The 20,626-nt window shown below is 35.0% G+C and overlaps 1 protein-coding gene across 1 annotated transcript; it reads right to left on the minus strand.

Annotated features, from left to right (window-relative positions):
* Nucleotides 1-124: 124 nt before the first annotated feature.
* LOC129265455 (WD repeat-containing protein 26-like) lies at nt 125-14,348 on the minus strand. Its single transcript, XM_054903448.2, has 11 exons — nt 14,296-14,348; nt 12,426-12,562; nt 9,161-9,258; nt 8,531-8,690; nt 7,786-7,924; nt 7,058-7,198; nt 6,178-6,297; nt 5,395-5,540; nt 4,717-4,925; nt 4,116-4,283; nt 125-3,343 (listed from the first exon to the last, which is right to left on the minus strand). The coding sequence occupies exons 1-11, from the start codon at nt 14,317-14,319 to the stop codon at nt 3,318-3,320; spliced, it is 1,368 nt and encodes a 455-aa protein (XP_054759423.2). The 5' UTR covers nt 14,320-14,348; the 3' UTR covers nt 125-3,317.
* Nucleotides 14,349-20,626: the final 6,278 nt, after the last annotated feature.

Consider the following 20,626-nt stretch of genomic DNA (forward strand, 5'->3'; position numbering starts at 1 on the left):
GGGCTATTTGAGATGTATTGGGGACTGGGGGGGGGAGGCTATGATGGCTCCCCCTTCTGATCTCGGCCACTGTTCGCAAATTTGGCACACACATTCTTTACCGCATAAACAGCAAGCCAGTATAAAAAAAAAATTATTTATTATATATAAAATATTCAAATTTATTTTTGAAAAACTTTATTTGCATATTGAACACCCAACTTCATTTCAAATTTTCTTTTTTCTCCAGACGTCATCTTTGTAATCATATTTAAAGGTTTCCACAAAGAATAATTGCAAGAGCCAAATTTTTCCTTGTGAATTTCTTTGTTTTTTTAATTTATGTATTTCTCTGTTTTTTCATCTTTTATTTTTCATTGTTTTTTTTCAATGGAAATAATTACAGCCCATTTAACAACTAAATTAAACCCTAAATTAATTAAGCAGACCAATTAGAATAAAACATAATCACCCTTTTTCAAATTTCATCTCCCATAAACTTTGTACACAAGAGTATAAAAATGAGCCATTTTCGGCACAACATTGCCTCGTAAAAAGTCACATGGCATCGCGATGCTGTACCCATACGTTGCGAATTTGGTCTCAAAAGTTGCGCGAGACTTCAAAGGAAAAAGTCATAAGATTTTGCGCAGCTTTCTTTTTGCGTTCCAGAAATGTAGTGCAAAGCGTTGAGGGGGGCCTAGTCATTTTAGGGTTAATTTGATATCAAGAAATAGGTTAATATTTTCAAACGGCTTGCCATACGTATGTCTACAAATGCTGCTCAATCATTTAAGTGTGACAGCCCCTACATTGATTGCTTGCCAGCAGCATCAGAAAGTAGAATAAGAATGTTCTCTCAAGTGGAAATGAAAAGTAGCACTCCATAAAAAGTATACTCATGTACCAATGTGATATTTCTATGCAAATACTGTAAATCTAAAAAATAAAATATTAAAAATGCATATGCCACTAAACCCTATTCTAATATAGAATCTACTTTCTACTTAACCAGAAAAATGCCCTCACGATCCTTATGTAAAAATGTATCACCACTTGTGTGTAATACCAATTGAGTAAACTACAATAGATTCAGATATTTATTCTCCTAAAAACTACAATAACATTACATCTACTTGTCAATATTTTAAGTCATTGTTTTGTTAAAGAAAATAAGTAGTTTCATTTCAGAAGATTTTATGGGTTTTAGTTTACTCTCGTCACAACCACTTCAAACCGGTCAATGTATACTAATTTCTTAGATATTAATATTTCCTTTTATAATTTATAGGTTTTATGTGTTGCTGTGAACACGTTAACTTTCACTTATCTTTCAGTAGGAATGTGCAAGTTCAAGGGGTCCTACAAATAATTTGACAAAAGGAAGCAAGTAACAAATGTGTGAATTTCCTTTAACCCCCCCTCCAGAATATAAAATATGGCTGCCAGTTTCATAGATGTCAATGCATTTATAGCATGATGATAAACCAAACGTCTCTACATGAAATTTTGCATTGAAGAAAGTAATTAATTTGTAACAAAATAACATGTAAATTCATTAAAAAAAATATTTTGATTAATATGTCGCTTGCTTCTATTTGTCGAATCCAAACAAGTTCAAATCAAGATTTACCATATCAAAAATTTAAATGCAACTTGCTCGAACCAAGTCATGCAAGTGAATGCCCCCATATTTTATTGGCTCCCAATGACTCTTTATATGTCCCAACAAAGAAGTTCACTCTATCCACAAGTTTGGTTACCACAATTCTGACTAACACATTGATTCATTTGATACAAGAGTAAGACCATAGATCAATGCTAGGGTTCTCTTTACTCCCATCATAACATTTTGGACCAGATCACACCATTTCAAATTGATTCGCTTTTTTCTTCATATTTATTTTTTCACAATGTTTTACCCGCTGATGATTAATCTCACAGGTCCAATTACGAAGCTAAAGCAATGATATGGAAATAATATGGTTGCTGCGTTAATGTTCACACTTGTCCAAACCTGGACAATACCTGCTTTAACCTATTCACACCAGTGACTTAATCCAGTATAATCTCCCAATACATTTGTGTTCCAATCTCCTCACCTGTTCACATCACTATCTTTAAACTTTAGATATCATACATACATCTTGATTGCACTCCTAAATTCTTTCTGTACATCCATTCAATTATCCACTTCCAATGCAATTTTCAGTTCAAAACTATGTAGCACTCTTCCATGGCACATCATAGCGTTTAACCACTAAACCATTTGTTCTTTATCTTCAGCTCTATTTAGTTTCCACCATATAACGAGTCAAAATCTTGACACTTATGGTCTTAGAGGCATCAGCATAAATGCAATGGTTACTTCTTATTTTTCTTTAACCAATGACTCTCCCAATAGTTGTATCCTGTCTCTGTTGGAAAGAGGAAAACTCCATAGCAATTACTGTTTATGCCTACATGGTGACACAGATACATGTCCGCTCATCATATACTTTTTGCTTTTTTAATCCACAATCTGTTACAGATGCAACATCTAAACACAACATAGTCAGGAAGAAAGAGAGAAGACATATAGCAACATAGACAGACAAAGAGAGCCAAAGAAAATAAAAGAGAAGGACAAAAGGGGATTAGGAAAAAGAATGTAAGAGTGTTGGAGAGAGAGGAAAAAGGAGAGTGAAAAACAAAATGAGAGAGTTGAAAATGGCACAATCAGGAATCCTAACTAAACCTTAAAAATGTACAAAGAGAAAGGAAATTAACACAGTGATAAAATGTCAGAGAACAAGAAATAATAAAAGAAAATTGTAAAACAAAAAAAAAGAATGGCCAATTTACGAGACCGAGGGACAGAAACAGGACATGGTGCTGCATAAGGTTACAGAGGAATAAGTAAATGAATTCCTGGTGTGTGCACTCTCCTGTAACACTTCAAACCTGAAGTACACTACCGCCAAGGAAACTGAGATTTTCCAAATTTGTTTTCGTCCTGCCACAGTGAATGAGGTTACAAGCTCTTCCAGAATGAGAATGTTCCAACAGTATCATCACAATGCCAGAATCAACACATCTATTCCAAGCAATCCTGGACATGTTCAAACTGCTTATCCACAAATCTGCTGCCTCAGCGCTCTCATATTACCTTCCCCCAGATCCTCAAAAGTGTCCAACATGAAGATTTTTCCATTCTGCTAAAATATTGCCCTCCAGTACAATCTCAATGCATTGGAATCAGGTAGTTTTTTCTACTTGGTAATCTCAAGTAGTCCAGCCAAGAGAATGTCCATTATGGATGTAATAGTCTTATAGTTCATTTCAGTTTCAGGTTCCTGTCAAACTTCTGTGCTGCCATCGGTATCTGCAACAGAAAGGCCAAACAACAATATTACAAGTTAGTGCTTCAGAATGAAAGGTAATGGAGTACTATTCCTGCAACTTATTCCATGGGTAAACAGTTTTATGCAGAGACTTGATTAAAATGTGCACGATATGAACATTGAGTATTATCATACTGATAATCATATCTGAACACCCAAAAAAAATACATTAAAGTGGTTTGCCATATCTGAACACACTGAACTAATGTTAATGAGGTTTACTGCATCATCAGGGATACTAACCTCATGAAATATTTCATTGCAATATTTTAAGAAAAAAAGGGTATTTTGGGTGGTAAAAGAATATTTTCAGCTTTCCTGCATAAGACATTTTGAATTTTGGGAAAATGACTTCTTTTCATGAAATCTGCAGTATTTTCATTAGTAAACTATTCTAAATTGCTGCAAAATGGAAGAGTTGGCATCTCTGGACCATATGTGGGCGCATCTTGGTCTAGTGGTTCTGACTCTCGCCTTTCAAACTGAGGGTCATGGGTTCCAATCCTAGCCATAACGTGTTTTCCTTCAGCAAGAAATTTATCCACACTGTGCTGCACTCAGCCCAGGTGAGATGAATGGGTACCCGGCAGGATTAATTCCTTGAATGCACGAGCACTGAAAGGCAGCTCGAGATAACGTCAGGGTAATAATAATAACAATGCGCCTCGGAATAGATTGTTTCTAGATAGATGGCGCTATACAAATGCCTATTATTATTATTATTATTATTATTATATGTGAACGAAGCTTTACCTGATGACTCATCAGGACCCCAGACCCTAATGGTGGTGTCATCTGAGACGGAGACAAGCATGTTAGGAAGAATAGGATTCCAGGCAACACAGTTCACTGTCCTGGTGTGGCCCTGCAATACTGCTATTGGTAACTCCTTCTTAGTGTGCCATACATATACATTATTATCTGAAAAAGAGAAGAATCAAGATTCAAGATATTTACTTTCTATTTAAACATAGATATTTGTCCTCTACATGTGAATGATATAAACAATAAATGAATATAAAAATTCATCGAGATAAAAAGAACAATACCATAGCAAAAACATATCACAATTTCACGTAAATTTTCATTAACATGTATAAAATTTCAACCAGTCTACCGTAGTAGTAGTAATAGTACTCCAGGTTTTAAATCCTGTTTAGTTCATGGTTGTCAAGGGAGGGGGCCTAGATTTACCTCACACAAATGAAATTGCTCTACCCCTACCTCCACTTTGACCTTCCTACTCTCAAACAACTTTCACTCATTGGTCACCCCCCTTTCACCTCTTGACTAAACCTGAAATACAAACACCCTCCTACTCTACACAACAACTATGTAAACACAGAAGACCAACCTTCACTACCACTTGCTACAAACTTCTCATCCACGCCCCCGAAGCACGAGTGTATTGTGTAGAAGCCATGGGTGACACCCTGAAACTTGCGAATGAGCAGCTTGTCCTTGATGTCCCATAAATGAACTCCCTGGTAAGCCACACTGAGCAGGGCCTGTCGCTCGTTAGAACTGATAGTGAAGGACATGATAGAGTGATCTTCTTGAAGACTAGGAAGGAAAAAAAGGAAGGTTAAATGCTGTACATTATTAATACAAAAAAAAATCACAAAACTATTTTCATTATCACTCTTTTTTTTCAGAACTCTGAAACTTTGCTACTGCCATTGGAAAAGTTTAAACCTTGATCAGTCTGCCAAATGTAGCATCCTGGAGGTGTCAGGGGTCACAAATCAGAGACAGTTGTTATAGGATCTAGTTACATGTCTAGAAAGTGCCAAGGTAATTCATCTTATATTTGTGCCAAATCAGTAAGAACATAATCTCAGTAGGACCCCTTTGTATGGTATGCAGCAACAACAACAATAGCATCTTTTTATTAAGTTTCCAGATGTCAGTCTCGCTTTTACTAAGGTCAGATGACTAGTGTATAACTTTTAAACTTCACATCACATCAACTTTTATTGAATGCTATTAAACTAATTTGAATTCATTGGTGAGTCTTCAAAGGGGAACTTACACATGTTGGTCTGTGAGATCATCAAAGTTATACGCCCTGATGCGATGATGTGTGTCTGCTGCTAGCACCGTCTTACCATCCTTCTTCATACATAAACACTGTACCCTTACACCTTCCCAGGTGTCTAGAACATTGCCATCCAAATCCTGCAGTAATATCAAATAAGAATTGTAGACCTCCAGTATATAAAGACCACCTTTGTATAAAGACCTAAACTTTGCTTTCCTTGAGCATGGCTTGTAATCGGGGGACATTCTAAAGGAAGTTAAGGAACCCTATCCATAAAGACAATTTGTCTACAAAGATTACTGTTTGAGTTATTTGTATACCAGATTAAAATCAGACAGCACTGATTATTTTCACTAGCTTAAAAATACAGGAGAACCAATGTGCCCTTTTCTTATAACAGAGTAAACTCTCAAATGGAGGCATTTCATTCAAACTATCAGATATCTAGAAAGGTAGAAATAAAACAGAAAATACCGGTACTGGAATAATGCGGTTTATGTAATTAAATGGCCAGCTCTCTCAAGAGCCCAATGAGTACTACATAATCAGAGAAAACAAAGAGTTAATGAAAGGCAATGAAGAGCAATAGCTAAACTAACAAGCTAAAGGTAAACTTGGTTATATTATATTTGAAATGTTTGAGTATTATACAAGACAGTTCTTCAGCTTAACAATGAACCGTTCAGAGTTTCAGACAAAGGATTATTGGGGAATGTGAGAACCTGAACAACTGACTCGCCAATGTCTGATCAGATTCATACTGTTCAAACTTACACACTGGTAGAACTGCCCTCTCGTCCCTCCTGTCACAAACCTCCTACAGTCAGAGTTCCATGAGGCACTTGTCAGGCAGTCTTCTGGTGACTGACTCATCTTTGTTTTTACTTCCCCTGTCTATTGTAAACAGAAATGCGTAACTGATTAGTCAAAAGCTGTATTCTAATATGAAAGTGCATTGCACTTGTGTACTCTTTGCAACATTCTTATGTTCCCTGTCCCTGCATGGGTCATCATTCAAGTCCGGTCCATGGAATATACTTAAATTTCTATAGGTTTTTTATTATATCTAGCTTATTATGTGGGGAGTAGCAAACAAAAAGTACAAATGTTTCACAAACAAAAATAAATCCTTGTGATTATAAAGGGGCACAAATCAATCAAACTATTATTTTTCTTTCATTGACCATTGAGTATTAGAACCAAGCCTATCCTATCAACATCTATGAAAAAATAGCAATGGCCACAGTATGGGCAGACTTCTTCCATATTTTCTAGTACTCTAGAACATTAAGGGAGAAATTCAACTGCAATAGGGAAAGAGTATCTAAAGAGAAAGATACAGAGAAAATAAACAGATAGTACAAGTTCATACAAATAGGGTGATGAATGGAATATTGTAAAACAATTCTGGCTAAAGAGATAAGTTAGTCAAATGCCTTTTCATGACTTTTTGTCAGTAATGTCTCCTCATCCATCAATTGATAATATCAGCTAATGCTCTTAACAATAACAAAGAAGATGCATGTACATGATGACGAAGACGATAAAGGTGATAATAATGACAGTAACTACATGTATGAGGATGATGACAATGTTTCCTGTCATCCCCTTTTAACAATGCCAACAACTTTGATGAAAATAAAATGATACTTACCTCTGCATTCCAGACCCATAGTTCTGATGAATCTTCAGGTCCACAAACAATGAGGTATCGACTATCTGGACTCCAAGCTAAGAAAGACACACCAAACGCATGCCCCTCAAATGTCTTTTTCCTCTTGATTTCTAACGTTTCCTGAAGAAAAAAAATATCAGAACCATAAACCTCCTCTACTGCATCACCATGCAAACCTTCAAAAAATATCTGAAACAGAATGTCTACATTAAATTATGTTTCATTGCATAATAAGGTGTGATGATAGTTGAATGGCTTACTTCTTGACTGAATAAATGCTTTTCAGAATGGAACGAATGCAATTGACTTCAGACCCAAATATAATTAATCTGACACTTTTCATCAATATCATCCTTTCATAAACATCATCTAGCCAGAAATATTCTTCCAAATATGGCTTAATAGAAAGATAATTTTCAATCATCTTGATTATTTCTAATTTTAATATGTCTGAAGAAAACATGCATGAAGGTCATCGAAAGATAATCCATTTATAAGCATTCAAATTTATATTTATGGCAGTCTTCAGTGTCCCGCCTTACAAAGAAAGGGATTGATCAGAATGAGCTCAACTATGGAAATCCATCAATGTCATAATTTTTCATACAGGGACTTTACACACCATCCCTATGGAAACAAAGAGGATCACATTGGACTCTCAAGACACTGGTGCATGCATGGTAGCACATAAATAATTTGATGAATACCTTGATAACATCCCATACAATGACTGTCATATCCTTAGACCCTGTAGCTAGTTTGGTGCCGTCCGGTGAGAACTTACAGTACCAGACCTCATCACAGTGATCATGTAATACCTGATGAGTCTTGGAGGGAAACTGATTCCTACAAGAAGAAAAATAGAAATACACATATGGAAGACAATCATTGTGTTTTTATATCTTATTGCAACTTGACTGTACACAATGTTATAAAGGCCCCCTATGAGAACGGTATTCCACTTGTGGAAGGGGACCACCATATACAAATAAAACATGCTGGTAATCACATTAAATATAAGAATGCAAATATAATGGCTACCTGTATCATATACTGTGCATGCAGCTAGGTTGATGCTAGAGTAGCAGGACATGCCAAATATTGATATTACCACTAAATATGCAATATTTGAAATTCAATTTTATAAAATGGGTTTGTTTTTCTTCTAAAACTTTACCTTGAAGGTCACTGTCTCAACTAGCAAAGAAGGGTTCATCTAATATACATGTATCATAATCAATAGCTCTTCCACACCAATATAGATCAAGCAACTCTGAAAACTAGTATCATGAAAAATTTGAACAGTCACATGAAAAGCCACGGATAAAACACCGCTTCCAATTAATCGTAGTATGCACTCTCACAAAATATCTAGCTATTAAACACTTTACACAACTATATTGGATACCTAAATATAATAAGCTGTCTAGCCTAGTCATGTAATTGACTTACCTATTACACACATGATCAAACAGTAAGGACATATTCTGGAGGGATTCTTCCCCTAGCCTGGTGTTGTGGAAAGGACACCTTGTCTTCTGGAGGTCGACGGCTTGACCAAGTAAAGTATAGAGGCGACGGGGAGGTAGCATCACTGATGCCGGCAAGAAAGCTGGTCAAAAACAATAATGAAAATAGTAATAACAGTGGGTTCTTGTACTCTTATGTTCAGATACATCAGATATGACACTTCTAGCACTCAACAAGTATTACCATACAGTAGCTTAAAACTAGCTGCCAAAGCATTTCTGGGAAAATAACAATATTTACAAACTGAAGATTTAAAGTAGATCTAAGATATTTGTGCCATCCATCAAGATACCCACTTCCATTAGGTCATAGAAGTATTAGTAGTAGCCGTGGTAGTCAAAATCAAGGTTAATATTTGGTTTAGTAAGAATCCCTGAACACAGGGTTGCCAGATTACCTTGAACTATTAAACAGAAAATTGTTTCTCCCTCTCCCTCCACTGAAATAATAGTCAACTGGGGGGGGGGGGGTGGCTAAAGTTGCCTCACAAAATTTGATACTTCTTCCTCTGCTGACCACTGAAATAATATATTCTTTAGTGTATATACTCACATTGAAGCTGCTCCATAAGTTTACCTCTGGATTCTGGTCCTTTACCAGCCCAGCTAGCTTTCTCTCTCAGCTCATCTTTATTGGAGCACATTAAGAACCTATAATACAAAACATAACATTTTTTTCTGTAATAAACAAAACATTCTAATGTGCCATCTGGAATCAATGTAATGTATATTTAGCCAATGTGGTCCAAAATGATTGGATTTCCATACTCCAGTCATGCAAAGACTGATGGAAGACTCTCCTATCAGTTAAAATGAACACCACTATTAACCAAATTATAGATCCTGTTAAAACAAGAGCACAGAATCAAAAACAGTAATATGGTCATTAATTATAATCACCCACAAAAGGCTGCATTGGAAAAAAATGTAACATGCTCAAAATGGTTTGTAAGTTATCCATGACCAGTGACCCTTTCTAGTGCCAATGGAGAATGTGAGATATCACAACTATTTCTGTTTTAGCCCATGGGGAGGGCATTTCCGTGGACACTACTCAAATTTGGAACAACATTGAATTTTCCTACAAACAGATGCCCAGAGCTGCCAACCATTACGTTTTTGCCGTAATCATTACGTTTTTTCATTCAAATTACGGCATTATGGTTTTTCTTTTCAAATTACGTTTTTTGACAATTTTGATAATGTGTGTACATAATTGTATGTATGTGGAGTGCGTGTTGAGCCCACTGAACTAGAAATACGTATTTCTAGTTCAGTGGTTGAGCCCGAGATGAGCCTGGTATTTGCGCGTGCGTAGTCGCCCGCCGGCCGGTTTTCCAACGCACTTTAATAATTTGATAGCGTGCACGTACATATACGTTAGTTGAATATGCGAGCGGCATGCATGGTACGAATCGCGATGTATAGCGACTGGTAAATACGTCTGTAAGGATGATGACGTCATCCAAGATGGCAACTTACGATGACAAACGAAAGGATCGAGGATGATTATGTTTTGATCATCATTTGAAAGGAAATAACAGTAACTGCGGTCTAAGGTACGATATTTCTGAATTTTATATATTTTATCTTAAATTTGCATGTAATTTCTTTCCTATAAAGTGATGTTTTATGTACAAAAAAACGATCCGAAAATCAGATTTCAGAATTTAGATCTAACGTTACTGCTAATACGTTGTCTTTACGCACGGGCCAACACTCTTCAGGTGATCGAGCCAACGTTTGTTCTTGCAGCGCAGAGCGAGGAGTACGATGAATTGGGTAGGGTAATTCCCAAATGTAGTAAGAGAAGAGTCCATTTGTAATGGAGGGGGATTTGGAGGTTTGAGGGAAATTATTATTCCATTTGCAAAATTTTACAAAAATACTCATCATATATATTAAAGATTGAATCATCAAAAGATATTTTTCATATACTTTAAAATTAATTGTTGTGATAAAGAAATGAAATTTTGAGGCTATTTTCTTGAATTGATTAATATCAATTCCCTTCGGATAACGGTACTGTCTGGTTAATTTTCATCAACTCGTAATCGTATCAAACACGATGAATTCGGCTTTGAAAAGACCTGGAAAGCTCTTCATTGTCCCTTGAAGTAATAATTCTGGGTGATTTTAACATTTATTGATAGTTTCACATGATTTATACTAGAGAGATGTCCTACTGCCTTTGGAATTCATTAAAAAAGTCGGCACTTTAGCATTCAGTTTAGCAGGAATGGGAAGATTTCTTCCCCGGTTCTGGCGGCCTAGATGTCTGCTCTATAGTGCCGTCACTGCTGGGGATGATTGAGTGTGCGTGCAGTGTGATTGAGGCTGAGCTGTGCACATCGTGAAGTGATTTACGATGGGACTTTTGTGGAATGATTTCAACTTCTTATCTATAGATCTATTTGAATTTTAGATTAGATTGATTTATGAATAATTTTTCTATATTTGTGGAATGTTACATGTACACTTCCATTTTACGACACTTTAATTTTAAAGGGTACTGTTTGGCAAAAACAATGTTACTTGGGAAGAGAAGTCTGAATTGATGTCAACTTTTTTTTTTTTTTTTTCTCTTAGTCTACAATTTGGTAGTTTTGTCAGGAAACTCAACATAAAACAATTAATTATTTTAGAAGTGGAAAGGAAGCCCCAGAAAAATGGGGCCCTAAAAATGTTCACCAGAACTGATTTTGGTGCCCCTGAAAGAATTTTTTCTCGACAGATCTTCACTTTGATAAGTGCCGGAGTAGGTTGCACTACAAAATGAAAGGCCTACTTGTCATTTTTAGAAAAATTTGCCTAGGTGCCCATTTGACTAGAATAAAAGTGGCCTTCATGTCCTTTAGAATGGCCTTGATACCCCTTGAAATTTTGGGGCATCCAAGGCCACTTTGCCGGTTGCCCCAAGCTGAAAGTGCCCATTTGAAAATGGCCTTGCCCCTCTCAATTCTTAATTCAAGCCCTGCTACTGACTTAATTAAAATAAGGGTCCAATTTGTAATAAATAATAATAATAATACAAAACATTTATAGGGCGCTTAATACGGGCGTTTCTAAGCGCACTGTGTTCTGAATTTTACTTTACATGGGGGAAACAAATATTAAATGGGCATATTAACACAAGGTGTGACACTCCGTTACTTAGCCCAGACTAGGCCTAGAGATTAACTTTTTTTAAATTGTTCACTGCATACATACTTTTTGCATTGGATGTTTGTCGCATGTCGTTTTAAGGTTCGTTTTAACACATTCCTTTTTTTTGTTGGAAATTCCTTTTTTTGGCCATAATGATTCCTTTTTTTGCTTGCACAAGGTTGGCAGCTCTGGTCATGCCTATTTAAAAAGGAAGGATGATAATCTAAAAACTTTACCTGATGGAAATTAAAATGATTGTGAATCTGATTTAGCACCAATCGATTAACTTTAACTACACTCAAATGTATACTTTCTGTTGTACCTATCAGACAAACATTCAATTGCAAATTTGTAATTAATAAAAACTGAGTTTATGATGGTCTACAATTAATTTGCAATAGAGGAGGTGCGATAGCTCAGTCGGTAGAGCGGGAGTTTTAGATTCAGGTGACCCGGATTTGATTCCAACTTGGTGCGCTAGTGCCCTTTGGTAAGGCATTAATCGTCATTACCAGGTCCCTCGGAGAGGACCTTAAGACGTTGAATCCTCTGGTTGCTTGCTTACAAGCATTCATGCTTTCTTAGCAATCAGGTACACAATCACTCCCATTTACTATTTTACCATTTTTAACATCCCATAAGTTTATGACTAGCAGCGTTCTTGAACTCACCCGCTAAGTACATGGACCCGATCTGTATTATATTTGAGTGGAGTGAGTTCCTTCCGGAGGCAGTCTAATGCTTCGATGATGGACCCATCCTCAAGAAGTTCCAGGAACTTCTGCTCTAAGATCAGGAACCTCATCTTCTGCAAGTGGGGAAAAATGATATTAATGCATGTCTTACCTTAAAAAGAATGAATGGATTACATTCAGAGAGATCTGGAAAACTCAGGTAGTAGACTCCCATCAAAGGAATATTATTTTGAAGGTTACAAAATATACTATACATGTACATGTACATGTACACATTCAATAGAAGAGAAACAGAGATATAATCTTTATCCATGATAAATAACAAACTCGGAGAGCAGGGCAAAGATCTTGTTGGAGCTGAAGTAACGTGGGTCCCATAACATAAAGGTTGATTTTTACGATTGATTGTACATTGTAGTCAATGCAGTCAATGCAATCAATCATAAATTATTTTTCTATAATGATTATTAAGCTTTGTGCTCTGGGCCCCAGAAGGCATCAATGTGACAATCTTCCATCAGGTTGAATTTATTTCATTTAAAATTACACCAACCAACCATCTAAAGCAAAATAATCTAGACTCATACTACACATGAGTTTACACTGTTTATCATGCTTAACCAAAATTGTGCAATTAAATATGTATGACACAGTCATGCTGAGGATAATGATGACATCATCATGGTCAGGTGCCCATGATTATTATACGTGAAGATAATTTAAATGCAATAAAGTAGCACTTGCAGTTCTTTGAGTTGATACATGTATACTGATTTGCATGAATTACTGCAATTTTCTTTTCTTTAAAGGAGAATGAAACTCTTGGAGCAAGTTAGCTTTTGTGAAAGCAGAAAAATCAAAGAATAAGATCAACAAAAGTTTGAGTAAAATAGGACTAGCAATAGAAGAGTTATGAGCATTTGAATGTCGAGATCCCTAATGCTATGGAGATCCTCATATTGGCAATGCGACCAAGATCTATGATGTCACAGATGAACAACTCTCCCCTTTTGGATACTGAAAATATACCCCAAAACATCTCTTTTTGCTCATTCTAATCATATGACAAATGATTCATCAATTATATAATGTTGTGAAACCTCTGTACTTGTCCTCTCATAAAGAGAACACCTCACCTTGTGATAGACTCTATAAAAGTGAGAATATAAGTGAAATAAGTACTAAAGTAATGAGGGAGTTGTACGTGTGTGACATCACAGATCATGGTCGCATTGCCAATTGGAGGATCTACATGGCATTAGTGATCTCAATATTCAAATGCTCATAACTTTTTTATTATTCATTCAATCTTCCTCAAACTTTCAACAATATCTTTCTTTGATTTTTCTCTTTGATATGGATTCGGCTGGTTTCAAGGGTTTCATTCTCCTTTAAAGACTAAAATAACTCTTTCAGATTTGAAAAGAAAAAATTAAAATTTGATTTCATCTCAAATATCGTAATAAAAAAATATCAACAGGAAGCATATTCTAATAGTAAAAATCTGTGCTGATAATTTCAATTCCTTGTAAAAATATCATACTAATATTTTTTAATACAGTACTAAAAATTGTGTTGACTTACAAGTGTTTAATACATGTAGCTTATAAAGACATTTATCTAAATGTCTTAAATTGTAATATCTATGGGATGTATTTTAAAATAGTGAGAATCTGAGCATACTAAATGATTGATTCCTATAATCACAATCATTGTCATTTTTCACTTTAACATATCCCGATTATGGAGAACTATGTACATTCAGATTTGACTATCTACATCTATCTTTTCTTTATACCCTAAACATGTGTCCCTTGAAGAACTAATTAGAGGTTACAATGATTACCTTAGCACCCTGTGGGCATTCCATTAGTGACTTCAACTCATCAAGATCCTCATCAGCCTGCAAGAAAAGAAAAGAAATACATGAATATAGTGCTACTGCACAGCAAAGAATGATTTCAAGTGATTACACCAACAAGAAATATCAACAAAAAGAGACAGTGATGAAAAAAAAGTTCATCTTATCATCTATCTGTGCAGCGATGTCACTGCACTATTGCTTGTTAGCAAATTCATGCCATCAGTGTTCTTGTTCACTTTTCACCATGCAGGTATAACACTATCTCTCTCACTCTAATTTCATCACTGATTAAACAATCTCCACTTGCACGTTTCAAAGCAATTATTTCCTTCAGCTAATGCAATTCCTAAAGAGATAAAATTATGATCCAGGAACATGTCTCTTGGAAGAGATTAATAATGAGTGTTTTCACTTTCCCAATAATTTACAGTACAATGTACATTTATATTCATTGCACAAAGAGGCAATCAAGTCATCTCAATTTTGTTTCTGCTTTCATCAAAACCAACTTGACATCAGGGTGAACTCCCCCTTTAAGGTAATATTAGCATTAGCTGCCTATAACAGACAGAGACCTATATGGAACTGGTGCTTCAAGCTCATACCAATTTATGAGTTTATATCCATCTTTAAATCCAATAAATAGACATCCAGACAAAAGGGCTACACTTGCAAATCATTCAGGATTCTAAAAATAATGAGAGCTTTCTTTCTGCAATGAAAGAAGACACTATTGAGACTACATTCTAGATGTCTTTGAGTATTATATTTCTTGCTTAATCACAGTTTCTCTCAGAATATAAAAAAATATGCAAGGCAAGACAGCATGTTTTATAGGAAAAATACAAGCTTATGATAAAACAAAACTGAACTTAATAGATACTATACCCGACATTTTCATTGATAATGAGGGTAGAGGTGGTGCTCTTTTTTTTATGGGGGGGGGGCACTAACACTGTTGACTATTTTTTCTACAGTTTTCCAAATTTTGCATTGTTTATCTTATTCATATACTGCATGCTTCTAATAATTATTTTATTTTTTGATGGATCAAAATAATCTTTGATAAATTCTAGCAAAACAATGTCTTGATGACAAGACTACTACATTGATAACCCATGATTTGGATAAATGGATGAAACTAATCGACAGTAAACCAGGGAAGGGAGATGCTTTCAATCATTGTGACAGAAAGCAGGCTTCAAATAAACCTGAAGAAATGGCATAACTGGCAATAAATGGCATTAGCCCTGTTCATATTAATAAGTTCCTCAATATTGCTGTTTTATTATTTTGCAAGAGAGAGAGAGAGAGAGAGAGCAATATACCTGGTCCACCGTCATGTGAATTTTAAGTTCAGTGTTGAAAGCTTCATGTCTAGTGTTTATTGTTCAGTGATGAAAGCTATTGCTGATATTCAGTTTTCAGTGAAAGTTGGTGTTCATGTGACACCAACACTAAACAAAAAACTTAAATTGAAATGAGAATAGTGTTTGAATCATTATTATTCAGTGTTGAGCCAAGAATCCAAGACTATGGTGTCAGCAAATTGGACTACAACACCCGAGTGAGAAAGACTGACTATAAATTATCCAGTGCAACAATGATACTGCAGTCTGAAATACTATATGATGGGTGTATCCTTATGAGGACCAATGAAAGCAGTGAATGATGTAGCTTTTCAACACATCAAACATGTCTGTCACTAAAAAAAGCATAGAATAAAATCTAGAGGGACAAGAATTTCAATGAAAGTCTCAAAACTACTTCTGTGCATACAAACAAAACAATGTTTTTTCCACCCAGAAAACATCAAACCACAAGGGGCATTTTGATTGATTTCCACCCAAAAGCATAAATGCTAACTGTTCTAAAGCTATGAATCAAATATTGTTTCCAGGAATGAGAGAGTAAGAACATACATGTACACTAAAGAGAAACACAGTTCTAGCTCTGATATTGAAGAAGGTCTATTAAGAACAACCCTGTTTCTAATAACAACTGGAATTGAAAAAAATGTATCATTACAACAATTGAAGTACAATAACAAATCCCTCATCTTGCTTTCTTTGCTGATATAATTTCCACAACACTTAATTTGTATCATTATTATGTTGGATATTCGTCCATATTTTTTGTCTATACATGTACGTGTGTTGATTTAAGTATATTTTCATTAGTGTGTTTTATGAATTTCCAAAATGGACAACAAATCAACAAAAGTATGTCCCATCAGGAGCAAATCCAAAGCAATACATTTACATGTATCACCAACAGATATTTTTAATCCCAAGGAACTTGTTAGTAGAATGTACATTGTATGCACATTGATGTTTTTTTATCCTGTATGGCAGTTACAAACCAATATATACTGTAGGGAAAAGTTAAACCTCTTGCTGAATAAGCCAATGAGAGTTTAAGGACGTTCCACAGTTAAAGTGAAATCCATGTCATTTTCACCAAACTTTGCACATAGATACTTTAGAACCTTAATATTCGAAATATGCAAAAATTAACATAGGTCCATGTGCTTGATTTTTTGCTATAGCGCTTCAAAGTTCACCCAAATTGATGTTCTTAAAAATTGCGCATTCAAAAGAATTTGGCATTTTTAGACCGCCCAAGATTACTACAATGAGTTTAAACCTCTATTACTCAGTCAAAATACATGAAAAAGTCATCAAATTTCGCAAGAGAGTTAATAATTGTATCGTTAGAATGGAGAATCTATTTATAGTGCTATTTGTTTGCAATTTTAAGTTTAACAGCTCTGTCAGTTCTTAAAAAAGGCGTAAACGATAACAAAATCCCAATCTGAAAAATTTAAAATTTCAGTAACAAACTACAAACGTACAATAAATGCTGCACTTTATTCAAAATCCATGTCATTTTCACCAAAATTTGCAGAGTTGTAGAGGAAGGTATACCTAAGAGGTACAAACATTGAAAAATAGGGGTTCATGTGCTTGTTTTTAAACTATCAGCATTTTTATTAGAGCAAATGGGCTTTTTAAAACACCAAAAATGCGCCGAATGCTTTGTATCTATGTGAAGAAAAAAATCAAAATCACTCTACCATTTATTCAAACTCGGGGTAATATCCGTGATTCTTGGCAGCAATGCAGAGTAAAGTATTTTGAAATTGTATAATTTTTTTTTCAATGGTCCATGGAATAATTCAATTTTTTAGCTTCATGAAATAACGCATCGGATCTGCAGTTAAAGTGCAGAAGATGAGAAAAATCAGCTCATACCCGCAGCTAATTAATCACTTGTTCATCCATTGTGACGTCAGCGCGCAGAGTGTAAACTATGCGCAGATCATAATGCGCACAAACATAACTGTGGAACGTCCTTAATTGGGGATATTTTGTACAGAGGGAGTGGTGAAGAAAGTAGATAAAATAATGAAGCAAGAATGTAATAAAGGCCATGCCATTGGCCCTACATACTAATAAATAGTTGATAGAGGAATGGGTCAGTGTTCTTTCTAGAATCTCTATATGAAAATCGTCATGAGAGTAACTGATTTCCTCATAATATCAATAAACAATCATTCAATATTTTCTCCTGATAAGCAAAAATAAGCAGACAAATTGTGTGATAGTGCATTAAAACATTCATGAATAGCAAAGATGTGAACACAAATCCACTCAGTGTATTATATTTCTTATTTTTATAGGTTATATGTTAACCGATTAAATTGCTTATTTATATTTCATTTCTAGGTATAATATTCAATTTCAAATTAAAATTATATTTTCTATTTTCTTGATATCAATAAAATATCCATCAATGACTGTTTTTAAAAGAAGATCTGTCAACACAACACATTCATGATTCAATTTTTCTCATGCAATTTTTTATGGACAAGGACAAGATTCATAGGCCTACTTCATCAAACAATTATAAATAGATACAATTGAAGCCAAAAGTATACACCCATGGAATTCAGTGAAATTTGTTCGCTTGCAAAACATTGTAAAATTACTATATCTTCAGAAATATAAATACTACCACAACAAATTTGGTATAAAATGAAAGAGCATATTCACATGATTGGGATGACACTGTGATTAAAGTATATTTCAGGTGGAATTTTCTTTGAAAAAAAAGTAATATTTGTACCAAATGTATTCTATTGTTTGTTATTATATTCTTAAACATCGTTTTATGGAAATATATAAATGTCAAACCTCTGATTTATATTACATTTTCGATCATGATATGTCACCACTGAACAACAAAAGTGTAATCTGAAATGTTTGTGTTGAGAACTGGCTCAAATATAAAATGTTTTTTGTCAAGTTTTCACTTTTAATTTGTCTAAAATATGAAGATTTGGGGGGGGGGAATGACACATAAAAATATTTTTCAGCTCCTAATGACAAAACAATCTGATTAAGGGGCATGACAGACTCATTTGTTTGATATCAAATTTGTCATGATAGCACAAATATTTTAAAAGATACAGTAAATTTTATGATGTTTGGCAAGTGTCAACTTTTCTTTGAATTTCCTGGGTGTACATGTACATGTATGTAAACTTCTGGCCTCAACTGTATATTCCATCATAACTTTGGCATGTAGATGTATTTTCATTTCTTAAAAGCATTCAGTGGTTACTGGTAATATTCACAAAATAGTTTTTTTTTTCTAGTTCATGTACCACTGCTGACATACTATACATGTAATAGTGCTGTTGAACAAACAAAATAAGAGAATTTAAAATCACTTTGAAAATTGTAGCATGTAATCTTTAATTACACAGGGATACAATGTGTTTCACCTCAGTCTCAGAGTAGAATAATAAAACACAGCTGTCTCTCAAGATACAAACAGAGGCTCGTATTTGCATGAATTTTTGATGAAGCACGATCCACCTCAAACATGTTGCCAATTGAATGTCTCCACAGGTATGTCACATGCATGGAGGCAGAACATGAGTACCATGGTTGACATGTAACCTGATTCCCCATACAGGTAAATCATCATCAACTCTCGTTCCTAATGTTGTGTCGTGTCGCATTTACAAGCAATGGAAAGTGACCCACACAGTATTTGGCCCAATGAAGGCTTCATGTCTTGTACAGAATTTGTGAATTTTTAAAGCATGTACTGTATGTCATTAATTTACCATTCAGACAGACTTCAATAAAGACATGCTCACAGTACGAATATCAGCGACACATCGCCATCAATATAATATGGATGTCATCAACTAAATAGGAATACAGAAATGTCACCATAATCAACATTGTCTGAATGTCACATCGCATCTAACTCATTTCCAGTCACAGCTCATGCTAGACATACACGTAATAGTGCAATAAGCATCATTTCACAATGAATATGAGAAGCATGTCATCATTTTCACAATGTAGGCCTACATTTTATGTGATGGATGAAAATCCACATGGAACTGAAGGTTTCAACCCCTGTTAAACCTAAGTTACAGTGTACATACTGTTAATGCACACAACAAGGACAGAAAAATAAATTTCGGTATTTACAAGCATCAGTGAAGAGGTTCAATGAGAAAACAATTGATCTTCTTTATTGGAATCAGATTAATAAAGTTTTAGAAATACAAATTTAAAAACAATAATGAAATAACAAATCACAGGACGATTTAACAACTTATCAAAATAGCAAAATATAGAGCAATCACATAATCTATAGTACCTTTGTTTACTGTATGTCAAAACAAGGACAATGTTACCATCACTGGTCACATATTATTGATCACATATCATTATACATTATGTTCATGTACGCATACTTAGAATGTTCATGTATCAGTGTTTTGAAGAAAGAAGGACAGAGAGGTCTCAGGGCCTCAAGCAGTCAAGGGATTATGAAAAGGGCCTAGATACTGAAAGAGAGTGACTGGGAAGGGGAAAGGAGGGGGAGGGGTGTTCAGCATCAGTAGGAAGTGATAATGTGCAAGAGGATGCTATCACATCCTTGTAACACCCAATGGCACAGTGATTTACAGACAAGATCTATCCAGGGATATATGATATCAAGTTCAAGAGTTCAAATGACCAACTGACCCAACTCAACTGCTTGACTGCACTGAATGCATGCAGCCAAGCTATGAAGGATCAATAATTGACTTGGAGCTGTACTACATCACATGCATGCCTCAATGAGAAAATACACAGCAGCGAAGGGTAATTTGGCTCAGAAGAGACTGTCCGAAGGAGATTTTCCATAGCTGTATCTCTCAAATATGATCCCTTGCATGAAGCAATAACATACAAGCCAGGAAAAGAAATAAACTTACTGTACATTTTAAAGGTATATTGTA

This window comes from Lytechinus pictus, chromosome 7, assembly GCF_037042905.1.
Source record: "Lytechinus pictus isolate F3 Inbred chromosome 7, Lp3.0, whole genome shotgun sequence".
Lineage (NCBI taxonomy): Eukaryota > Metazoa > Echinodermata > Echinoidea > Temnopleuroida > Toxopneustidae > Lytechinus > Lytechinus pictus.